The sequence below is a fragment of the Juglans microcarpa x Juglans regia genome, chromosome 4S (assembly GCF_004785595.1).
Source record: "Juglans microcarpa x Juglans regia isolate MS1-56 chromosome 4S, Jm3101_v1.0, whole genome shotgun sequence".
NCBI lineage: Eukaryota > Viridiplantae > Streptophyta > Magnoliopsida > Fagales > Juglandaceae > Juglans > Juglans microcarpa x Juglans regia.
In genome coordinates this window covers 5974779-5987524 of record NC_054601.1, presented here as the reverse complement: position 1 = coordinate 5987524, position 12746 = coordinate 5974779, and the positions used below count along the sequence as shown (strand labels likewise).

The following is a 12746-nucleotide window of genomic DNA, read 5'->3' as shown; positions in this document are numbered from 1 at the left end:
TTCCGTGCGCTTAAAGGCACTTAAAATGATCACATGATTATGCTATATATTTGTCCCTGCCGTCAGATTGAAAACGAAATCCTGTATGATCTGCAATCTTTGGGGCTACAAAAACTAAGCTACATTTGACATTCACAGCAAAATCATCAACTTGACTGACTAGTGACTATCATCTTGATCTCCTAACAACATAGAGCACAAACCCCACCAAGATAGAGAGGAGAAGGAAGAAAATAGCGGCCCTGACGTTGACATTATTCGACTTCGTAGATTCTTTTCCATTTTCCTCTCTAGCGTGACCTCCACTTTTCTCCAAGGGAAGGCTAGATGCTGGATGAAATGGGTTTGCCGCATCCCAGAAGGACTTGGTGACCAGAGATGGGGCTGCTTCTATTTCAGGTTCCAAAATCGTTGAGGCATTGGCTGGTGCTTCCATGGACATCAACTCAACACAATGATCTTTTAGAACCTAGGTAAGAATATAGGTTATCAGAATATGGAAAGTCCATTTTGGAAGAAGGCCGTACTGTTTTCGAGATCATTAAGATTCGTCAATTTTGTTGATCAATACTAAAAATCTGGTGTGCTATATGCTCATGATTAAGAGGTAAACTATACCAGTCATTTGATATACACCAAGATGAGTTATTCAAAAATATCATGCAGGATAGTCCAGATCATGCACACCCCACGAACAGATCCAAGAAAGAACTCCATTATTCATGAAAGCGGAGTGCTATAGCCACAAAGAGATTACACAAAAGTAATCTCATAAACTAATGTGACTTTATGTGATCCGTTAGATCTACTTTTCAATAAGTAATTTGACAATATGACGAATCATATCAAGCAACCTCAGTTTTTGGGATTACTTTTGTGTAATCCCTTTGTGGCTAAAGTATTTCTCTTCATGAAATACATGTCCATTTAATCTTCTATCATTCAATATCATTCAACAGAAGATTAAGTAGATACATTAGTAGGTGGGATATGACACAAGTAGAGACATTAGTAGATATTTTACTTATCACGTCAGATGTGCACACCTCAAGAGTCTCAGATGGCTGTAGGTAGTCACATATGTAGGTGCCTGCCAACCAAGGAACAAATACCCTTCGAGGAAATGAAAGACTGCATTCTTTTCTGTTCTCAACAATATAATAAAAAATTGCAGTCAGTGTTGGGATCGGGTTCCATCAAACATGAAAAGCAAAATATAAATCAAGAATGATGCCTTAAATACGATGATTCAACTTTCAAACTCTTGCTTCACAAAAGATAGATTAACCCAATAAAAACAAACTGATGGGGTGGGAAAGGTGGGTGTTGCAGAGAAAAACTGATTGCAGTAGCAAAAATATCAGTCAAATAATGCCAACATGTCTCACAATAACTGATGGGAATGACAACCACAGAACATTGATGCACCAACGATGAACATAATTTTCTAGCAACATATCCTCATAAACAAAACAAATACATATGAATATATAAGTAACACCTTAACAAATGCAGGACAAGCTGGGAAACAGGTTTATCAGTTGATGTCCCATCACTTGCTTCTGGGCTAATATCATCTTTTGGCCATACATCTCCATATGCCTCATCACAAATGATGTCTAATCGACTTTGTAGGCTCGTGATGATGTCCCCCTACACACAAAAAAGCAAGTGAAAATTGCAGAGGACAGCAAACCAACAACCACAAGCAATTCATAAGGTTAAGACTAGCAAAGACTATAAATTTCACCAGCGGGAAAATTCAAAAAGTAAAAGAACAAAACAAACAAAAAAAGAAATTTACAATTCATAGGAAACACAAAAGCAGTTGATGAAAAGCAACCGAGGTTCTACTTTGAGAAACTTGCAGCAACCATATGAGATGCAAAGATGGTTTAAAGAAAATGCCGAAATGTAGACATACTTATCCACTTCTTGTTAGTGATCAGCCACCACACACACATGCACATAGATCGCCATATGCAAGTATTACAGTTCAAAAGTAAATGCAAATTTTTTTTTCAGGTATAAAAAGTAGATGCAACTTCCATATTTTATGACAATTGTAATCCAGCATATAGAAGAAATAAATAAAGATGTGTTGGCCAGAGAAAACCCTATTTAAAATTGCAAGCATATGAAAAAGGCACACTCGTTCAGTGGCAGACACCATTTACCGTAGTCATAAGGTTAAGCATTTTATACTTCTAAATACAATTAAAATGTCAAAGGGATACCCTTTAATACTACCGGAAAAAAAAGTACAAACCTTTAATACTAAAGTACAAACAGATTATACTTGTATGGTATAGAACCCGAACTTGATTATTGAATACCTTTATATCAGAGACAGCTTGTGAAATTGCTTCTTTTGAGTTCAAGTATGCAAAAGCACACACAGATCCACTGAAGACAAGAACACCCAGAGCATCTTTTCTGCTGCATGCTTTACAACATTTAAAAAAAAAATGAAATACAAGAGTTATAATGCACAACAATGGAACCATCACGAAGAATAACCTTATCAATAACTAAAAAAACAGCAAACCTTCTGCGTATGTATCTTTCATGAATGGTAAAAGCAATTCAACTTCACGTACTCCATCTAATGTGCAAGGTTCATCATTAACAACCTGGGATTATGGAAGAACCACACACACACACACACACACACAAAACAAAAAATACATAAAAATCTGATAATAAAGGAGTCCACGAATAAAACGAGTTCATTGAAAAACTTGACAAATTATAGAAAAGTACAAAAAGAGCTATATTGTAGTTTTATTTTTTATATCTTCCATTGAACTATCTAATATATTTCACCTTTTAAATGACTGGACAACTTGTTGACAGCTATTTTTAATATATCATGACAAAGCCTTCCAAAGACAATTGGGTGGAGCAACTTCACCTACTAACACGAATGCTTGATTTTTAAGCAAAAAGGATTTAATGATTTTATAGAAAAAAAATTACACTTGATCTTATCTATCAACTAGCGGAAGCTCCACCCAACCTAATATATTTTGAATAAAAAAAAAAATCTCGGAGTCAACTTTTTTTTTTTTTTGATAAGTTAGAACTTTATTAAACATAATGAAATAGGCGAAGCCCGAGTACACATGAAGTATACACAAGAAACACCTAGTTACATTCTAAAACTTAGAGAAACGACGACAAGAACTCATTTACAGCCCCACCCTTGAGTACAATAGCAGAGAACCAGCAAAGTAGTGTGCTTATAAAAAACTTCCATAATGCATCACTATTGCGTTCCTGATCATTAAAGCACCTCTCATTTCTCTCCAACCAAATACACCACATAATATACAAGGGTATCATTTTCCATGCAGCTGCCACTTGGGAACAAGTATGCATTTGAAAGTTGGTCCAGCTTTTTAGGAGATCAACCACTGTTTCTGGCATAACCCAGCACAGCCCAACCCTTCCAAACACACCATCCCACAGCACTTTAGCCATTTCACAATGAAGTAGTAGATGGTTCACTGATTCCGTTTCTTTCTTGCACATAAAGCACCAATCCAAAACAATCATTCCGCGCTTTCTCAAGTTATCTATAGTCTGAATATTTCCTAATGCTGCTGTCCAAACAAAAAAAGCCACCCTTGACGGAACATGAGCCTTCCAAATCCGCTTCCAAGGAAAGCCAATAAGGTGCTGATTAAGTATCTCCTTAAAAAATGACCGAACTGTAAATTTTTTAGAGGCTGTTTGTCTCCAACATAGTTGGTCCCTGCCCTGTCTTCTTATCTCCACTGAATACAACTGTCTAAAAAAATCAGTGACCTCCTCTACTTCCCAATCTTGAACAGATCTAGAGAAGCCTACATCCCAAAGCACCATTCCATTGGAAGAACCCATCATCTCGGAAACCGCAGCTTGCTTATTAGTCGCCAATCTGAAAACAATCGGGAATGCTCGAGACAATACAATATCCCCACACCAAACATCAGACCAAAATCTGATTTTTGAACCATCACCAACCGAGAAGTAAATTTGTTTTAGGAAACGACCCCAACCTTTTCTAATAAACTTCCATAGACTCACTCCATACGAATTCCTGCTCTCCTTGGTACACCATCCTCCCCAATCACTACCATACTTACAATCAATCACCCCCCTCCACAACGCTTCCTCTTCCCCTTGGTATCTCCATAGCCACTTCCCCAACAATGCATTGTTAAAACTGCGTAGCCTATGAATACCCAGTCCTCCATCAGCAATTGGGCAGCAAATTTTTTTCCAACTCACTAAGGGAGTTTTAGACACCTCTCCCAAGCCACCCCATAAAAAATCTCTATACAATATTTCAATACGGTTGGCCACACCAACTGGTAAAGGGAATAAAGACAGGAAGTATGTAGGAATATTAGAGAGAGTGCTCTTTATAAGAGTAATCCTACCCCCTTTAGATAAATAAGTCCTTTTCCATGCTGCCAACTTCCTCTCTATCTTCTCGATCACCCCGTCCCAAATGTGTTTGGCCTTAAAAGATGCCCCTAGCGGTAGTCCCAAATATTTTATGGGCAAAAATGCAACTTTACATCCCAGAAATTCAGCCAAGTGATGAATATTATGGACTTCTCCCACCGGTACCAACTCCGATTTACTTAAGTTCACTTTTAATCTCGAGACGGCTTGAAAATAAAGCAGGACAGCCCTCAAAATTTGAATTTGTTCCCCAACAGCCTCACAAAAAATGAGGGTATCATCAGCGAAAAGCAAGTGTGATATAGTAGAAGGGCCACTAGAATTAGTACCCACTGAAAAACCCGAAATAAAACCTGCTCCTACCACTGCCTCCACCATGCCACTTAATGCTTCCATAACAATATCAAATAAGAAGGGAGATAAGGGATCCCCCTACCTCAAACCTCTAGAACTCGGAAAATACCCACAAGGCTGTCCATTAACAAGCACTGAGAATCGGGCGGTGGAAATGCAGTGACTTATCCAGCCACACCACTTATCACCAAAACCGCATCTTCTAAGCATATACAAGAGAAAATTCCAGTTTACATGATCATACGCTTTTTCCATGTCCAACTTACAAAGGACCCCCGGAGCTCGTTCCCTCTCAGAGTCAACTTATAAATGCCTTTCCATAATACCATTCCAATTTTATAGATATTAACTACCATGCAGTAGCACAATTCTATGAACCAGCCAAGAAGGATCAAGTTCTCCAAACTGCGTTACTTATGCAACTGATGAAATGCTAATCCATTGTATCACAGAAATGTCCACATACTGAAGTATGTGCGAGTGTATAAACACTACAACAAATAGCTTCTTTTGCCACGGGTTCTTTTAAAAAGCGGTATACATTAGTGGCAAAAAGTGGGCTGTTGGCATGGAAACAGCTGGTGGGAGTAAGACCAGGCTTTTTTCCATGAGATGGTAGTGGTGGATAAATCTTGGTGGGAAGAAACCTTATGTAGCGAGAAAGCAATTTTTCATCACGAGTTTATATCATGGAATGCAAAAATCCTAATGCCATTTGTTGGTTCTCGGGAAAAACTTTTTAGGGTGAAATATTGCCTAAATCCGGCAACTGTTTCTCGTCGCTAGCTAGGTGATTATACATTCCTCCGCCCCCGCGATAATCACCTCTTCCAAATTAACTATAGAATTTGGAATCTTCCTGCAAATCAGAAACCCTGCCCTCTGTCTTCCCCCCTTAGTTGATATTCCCCCTCCCCCTCCCCCAGCCAATATCCCCACCCCCTCCCTCTCCCGCAGCCGTTGATCCCCACCTCCTCCCTGTCGCACATAGACGAAATCGCCACCCCCTCCCTCGCATACCCAATTCATCTCCCTCGTCCCTCTCGCTGCGATTTCCCCACCCCCTCCCTCCCGCGCAACCCCGATTTCCCCACCACCTCCCTTTCGCGCAGCCCAGCTTCCACCAAGGAATTCCTCTTCACGCGTGGATTTGCTCTTCCTCGCGCGGACCCCGACACCCATCATTTGTAAGTTTTCAATCCATTGCTCTAACCCATGTAATTTTCTGTTGGATTTTAGGCTTAGTTTTCCATCATTTTCTGTTGGATTTGTGGCTTCGTTTTCCCATATTCCTTGTTGCATTTCATGCAAATCGAGGGTTCGATTTACATGCCGTTCCTGGTGGTAATCTCTTGCTTGTTATTCTGCTCCATGGATTTTGCCGTGTTTTATTTTCCTCATATTCTGCTGCATGGATTTTCTAATCTTATTTCCATCTATTCTGCTTATAGTTTTGAGATACTGCTGTCGTGTTTTTTGCACTTCTTTGATCGATATGATTGAATTTTGTTGTTGTGGATTCTGTTTATAGTTCTGGTAGTCATCTCTTTCTGGAGTAAGTGATTTTGCATTCAATTTGATTGAATACAACAGAGCATAAAACAGTGCAGAGGTCAATTCATGAATATGGTTATTATATACCTTTACGACTTGCTACTCTCTCTCTCTCTCAAGTCCCTCTTACTCCGTCAGTGTTTCTATGTTGCCACAACTTTGCAATTACGTCAGCTCTGACCAAAGGATTGAATTGTGATGGGTGGTTAAATACTTGGATATATAGTGAATTTGTTTAACCAATGAAGCACAGTTCCTTTCCTGTCCGTCTTTGCCTGCGTTCATCTTGTGTAAGCTTTGACACAGTGCTGGATTGAAACTGAAAACACATCAAAGACAACATGCATGCTCAAAGTTAACTATAAAATTGGTTGCTGGTCATGAAATTGTTGCCAAGTCCTTGTTCAGGCTTGTTGGATCGTTCTGCTGCATGTTGGAGCCCTCCTTTTTACTTAAGTTGGTGGGTACAGTCAGTGGATGTTGTCTTTTGAACTCTTTACATTATTGTTGGTTTTGATCCTCGCAAGGATATTATTTGTTGGGACTCTCTAAAAGTAAGGAGATTCAGTTTAGATCTTTTTGTACTTGCATTTTGAGCAACTACAGTTTGAGTTTTTCCTTGGGAGAGTAATTTGCCTGTGCTGCTCCTTGCAAGGTGGTTTGGTCTGCGGCTTTAAGTTGTGTTATATGAGAATTTTATGACGTGAAGAAGACGCTTACATTGGCTTGTGTCACATGTACGAGGATGGTGAGACTTAGATTTGGTCAACTCTTATGCTTTAAGGTTCCAAGAGAGGTCTGCCCTTTATTTACTTATTTCAAATGTTTTTGGCTATGCCTAATTCACTGGTTTTTTTGTGTTGCCTATTTGGAAAGGAGCTTATCAAGTTGCTACTTCAGATTTACAAATTTTGTACTCTAGTCTCTCTAATAAAGAGAGGTTATGAAGGCAGTCAAGTGGGATTGAACCTGGTATTTGGGATTGTTAGAAATCAGGGGAAGTTTTGAGGTTCACGGTAAAGAAATTCAGTGATATGTCCACAAAATGCAAAATATTGAACCCATGGATGCTCTTACATAAGGATCGAGATATTTTGGCTAATACCTGGGCCAAAAGATTCTTTTTTTAAGTTTTCTTACCTTTTTGTTGAACTTCTTCTCCATGTCTTTGTTAATTACTTCAAGTACTTGCTAATATGTTGAAAAGAGAGAACACAATCTGAATGGCTTTTATTTTTTTCTTTATCTTGTGGTTATATATGGTGTTCATGTCCCATACATACAAAGAAGAAGAAGTGTCCAAAAACTCGGTTGAACATTTAAATCTTCTATCACTTACTATCCTTTATTTCTTTTTTTCTTTTTTTATCAGTACTATCCTTTATTTCTACACTAGGAAAACTAAATTATGTGGATAATTATTAGTAATCCAATTAAATAAACTAACTTTTGTTTAATACTTTATTTTATTAGGCATTTAATAGGATATATTCTTTTTTTTTTTTTACAAGTTTAACTTAATGATATATTATTTAATTTTTATTTCGTGATAACACGAATGAGTGGATATGTGGTATTATAACAGTAGTTGTCATTTAATAATAATATAGTGGGATAGTTGATGATATGATTCCATAGGAACAAAGATTCATTCTTTGAAATGATATGAAATAGAGATTTTTCAATAGGAGCAAAGCTCTATTCTTTAGAAAATTATGTTGTATATAGTTTTTTTAAACTTGATTTAATATTATTATTACTCAAGTCAAACATGATGAGTTTTACTTTGCATTTTATCTATGGTCTATTTGGCACCTTGCATTTGGGTTAAAGATATCTAGGAGATACAACAAAAAAACAGTCATGCCGTATGAAGACACAGGCAGTTGATAGATATGGTCCCCTTTGGTTAGTTGAGATAGTCTCTTTTGGGGTTTAGAGGATGACTGACTTATCGACTAAAAATTATCCTTTTAGAAGAAAAATCATTTCATTGCCATGTCAGTTGGTTATTACCAGCTCTAAACTCAAATCCCTTAATCCTACTTGTATGAAACTAACACCGCAAAAGGTTTTCACATGCTGAGTACTCCCTCTGGAGAATGGATATCTGATTCCATTTTGCCTATTGAATTATTCCTTTTCATTGTGGACAAAAATATGACACCTTTTTTCAATTTTATTTTTTACTCCCACGTGCAGTTTGTCAACTTCACAAAAGTCATGTCTGAAAACACAGAAGCATTAAAAAAGCAAGCAGCCTTTGCACTTGCTGCCCTTATGGAAATTCCATTTCAGTTCAAGGCAACCCAAAGACTAGTCAAGTAAGGCCAAGAGTTGTAGTCTTTAGTAAGTATTATCCAATTTAGGCATTTTTGAAAATATCAAGAAATTCAACTTTGCCAGGCTGGATGGGGAAACACTTTAAGTCTTATAAATTATGTAAACATCTATTGTAGTCATTTTCATATCTTGCGGTAGTTGGGAAAAAGACTTTTAGATAATTCATTAATACTTGAAAACCGAGGTGACAGTATTCACAGGGAGCCCTACCATGGACAAAGTAGGCTATGGTACTAAAATGGATATGGTTATACTAAAAAATAATTACAATGGTGTTTAAAATTTTACCTACATGGAAGTAGAGTCTGTAAACTGTTGCCCCTTCTCAAACTATCCACAATGGTGGCACGTCATGACATGACACTATCTATTGAATTAGCTTCAGGAATAAAATATGGTTCTCACTGCAATGCTTTACTGCTTCTCAAGGCTACGTTATCCCAACATAACCCCTTATGTAGAATATTGTACATTCCAAGTCGAGTTGACTAATGGTAAATAATCATTAGTCATATCGACTTGGATCTAGTTTCATATACTTCTACCACAACTATAGTTAGCTCTTATACTTGTAAGTCGAATGTGAGCATCAGCTTTGGTTATCACATAGGTATTGTCATTATAAGTTCCAACAGATTCAGCTTTTGCTTACTATTACCGTGCTTGATAATTAATGTAGGAAACCTTGAAGTGTATGTTAAGGAATAGCGGCGTCCATGAATGTTCTGTTCATGTTTTGTGTTTAGAGCATTAGAGGCAATGGCTTCTTGACAAAATCTTAAATTAGCATTTCTCTCACTCATGCATACATAGTTTGCTTCCCCAAGTTGGAAAAGCTTGAATTCCTAGTTATTATGGCCACCTATTCTGTGTTTCTAAGCGTGGGCTGAAAAAGACTAGGTGTTTTGCATCATTTGAGTTGAATGCATACTACTATGTCATACACAACATGCAGGTTTTAGTCATGGCATGTATATTATGATCTTGTTCCAGCATACACTTCAACCTATTACTTCCGGTTCTGATTGTTGCAGTATAAAGGAGAATTTGATGAATGTTTAGTACGCAATTCCTATTTAAAGTTGAGACTCATATAGATCATCAACATGCAGTAAGGATTGTTCATTGGCAGCAAGTTGTTTCTTTAGTTTAAGCCAGTCCCGTCACACTAATTAAATCCAGCTAGCTAATTTGATGTTGTAACTATGATGATGTTCTTGTTATACAAAACTATGCGTATTTAGTTCCGAGTTATTGAGATACAAAGCTGGTCTCTGGATGATAGAAGACTAATATTTATTAATTTTCTATTCGAAGGTCATTGCACAATCTGCCAAAGCTATCCTAATTAGCATTTTCCCACTAGTTGGGCAGCTGCATAAGATGGATAAGGCTTGGATGCATATTGAAGACAGATTGCATTCCACTGAGTATGATGAAGGTGTTAGACAATTCTTAGCCATGGCGCAAGCTCATGCATCGACAGCTAATCAAACGAAGACATATATTTTTACTTATCAAATGAAGACATGCAAACAAACGAAGACATATTTTTACTTATCAAAAAAATAAATAGACAGGCAAGCAAACGAAGACAGATATTTATAATAAAAATATGGTATATCATAGTTTGTCTTACCAAATTACCATCAATCACTGCCTTGGCATCTTTCAGCTCTTTAGCATGATGAGAAATTCCTTGACGAAGAATATCACTCAATGTTTGTAAATTTGATGCACTTTCATGACATACAAGCAATCTGGGAAAAGAGAGCTTTACTCATGAGAGATAAATAAGACATATGGGTCCTACTATGAATCAGATCACAAGTTTTCAGGATAATTACTGAGTACCAAAATACTATTGAAAATTTACGACTGAACTATGGTGTGAAACTATGATTGCCTGATATTGTAGAACAAGAAATGCTTATAAGACCAGCTAATGCAGTCAGCATAGCTTACACGCAGAAAGAACTTGGTCCAACTTCAACATTGACGTCAACCACAACTTATATACAGTGGACTTGATTTAAATGTTTTGAAAGTTCGTAGAGTAGATGATAAAATGTCCAAGATGGGTTATAATCACACCTTGGCTAGATATTGACTTAATTTGGGTCCATTTATCAGTTCATGACTGACTTCAATATTGACATGTTCTTTCCTCATTATTGTCTTTGCAAAGATGATATTACATCTCATTTTAGAGTACATGACCTTTAGAGTACATGACCAGTTCGCATCGAGGAAATAATAAAAAGAAACTGTCTGAAAATTAAATTACAGTGAGAGAGAAGATTTTTACTAGACATACCATAATGATACATGAATATCCAAAAACCAAATATTGATCGCCAAGAGTTATGAAAGACCATATTAACAATCAAATAAGAAAGATCATCACTGATAACTAAAATATAGAATATTGAAGACAATGCAAATGTTACCTCAGGTTAAAATTATAGGTGCACTTGAAAGTCTGTAGGGAAGTTAAGACCCTTCCCATTTTGAAATCACAGGGTTGTAGGCTGCTTGATGTGGTATTTGAAGTCCATGTGCAACTTCGACACGTCCACCTATACAAATCAATCATTTTGTCAGCATGAAAACCACTTAAGAAATTAATTATATGTGCAATTAGAAAGAGAAACAGATATATTAAGTTATATATGCTAAATACCTGATTGGACTGTAAGAAATATGGATGAGCAGTCTTTCCTCCCGATCAGTCTGCAGTAGGTGTGTTGCTTCTGCAACTCCCTTTATACTCTGCATGAGCTCTTTAGTTAAGTGTTATTAAGCTAGGAAGCATCAATATGGACACAGGACACAAACACAATAAGATAGATATGGCGATGAGACAATCTGTGAAAAACTAGAATACCATATGATCAGAACCTAATATTTATTAATTATAATGTTATATACATTATATGTACACACCTATTATAAATCTTCTACTTAAAAGACCAGTAGCAAGAATTAAATGAAAGTTCAATAAGTATCTAGAGCTAAGAAAAAAACAAAGAATTCCAAATATCAAGGCAACAGGATGATAATTATCCAGTTTATATGATAGCCCGATTTTGATTGTACACCTTTGCAGGCATGCTATGCCACGATCATCAGTATAACAAGGCCACAACTACAGTACTAATAAAGTGGATCGACAAATCCACACGTTATAACTAAATCTTGATGAATGAGAAGAAGAAAAGAAAAATAAAAGAAATTACCTGAGAAAGCATTATGGTTGAATTTTTAAAAACATCGTTGGTGACCCATATATAGATGCCAACCACCTTCATTCCACCTACTAGCATTCTAGCCACCTAAGAAACGATATAAGAGCTAAAGCAAGGCTCACAAAAATCCTATCGATTAACAAAACGGTAAAAAAAATAAATTCAAACCTTTAAAGCAACGTTACGTGGTTCAGATTTAAATAAAACTAGAAAAATGGTTCAAATGTTGGACCTGACGAGCATGTTCGGCGACCCAATCATCATCAATGAACAAAGAGGGAGAATCGGCGGCCTGGGACTTGGGTTTGGGTCCCTTTTTCTTCTCGTCCTTGACGGTCTCGAGGAGGGAACACGCGGGTTCTCCGGCGTCGTTCGGTGGGGTTGGGACCAAATCGAATACGAAACCTCGTTCTAAAGGCGAGCTGATCTTGCCTATTACCAGCCCCACCTGATATAAACAAAACCCTAATTCTCAGATTCATCTATTCCAACAATCCGATACATCCATACAAATATTCATATATACAATTACAGAGAGAGTAGAGAGAGTGCCTGAACGGGGAAACGGGATTGGCTGAGACGATCCTCGATCGATTTGAGCTGGGTTTCTTCTCCAACCACAGCTTTCACCATGTTGACAGACTCAGTTTCTGTTCGTAGGCTCAATGGGTCCTGACAAAATAGAGAGCTCTGCTGCTCTGGATAGAAATGCCGTTATAACTCTCACTCTACTGAAGACCGAACCGAAACTCTTGGCGGTTGAGTTTTAACAAAAAGAAGAAATTCTTGGGC

At 37.3% G+C, this 12746-nt stretch overlaps 1 protein-coding gene across 1 annotated transcript; it reads right to left on the bottom strand.

Moving 5' to 3' along the window:
- Nucleotides 1-12745, bottom strand: LOC121262925 (protein odr-4 homolog). Its single transcript, XM_041165626.1, has 11 exons — nt 12507-12745; nt 12187-12402; nt 11946-12041; nt 11390-11478; nt 11157-11285; nt 10346-10466; nt 2549-2633; nt 2337-2446; nt 1502-1653; nt 1047-1143; nt 1-469 (listed from the first exon to the last, which is right to left on the bottom strand). Exons 1-11 carry the CDS (start codon nt 12585-12587, stop codon nt 170-172), a joined length of 1476 nt encoding a protein of 491 aa, XP_041021560.1. The 5' UTR covers nt 12588-12745; the 3' UTR covers nt 1-169.
- Nucleotide 12746: the final 1 nt, after the last annotated feature.

Bases quoted from the DNA above. Each gene is read 5' to 3' on its own strand.
- LOC121262925 (XM_041165626.1), bottom strand. From the start codon at position 12,587: ATGGTGAAAGCTGTGGTTGGAGAAGAAACCCAGCTCAAATCGATCGAG. The intron at 2,634-10,345 runs GTAAGACAAACT...CCATAATCCCAG, and splicing joins CAGTGATTGATGGTAATTTG to GTTGTTAATGATGAACCTTG. The intron at 470-1,046 runs GTGTGCACATCT...ATTCTTACCTAG, and splicing joins AGCCATCTGAGACTCTTGAG to GTTCTAAAAGATCATTGTGT.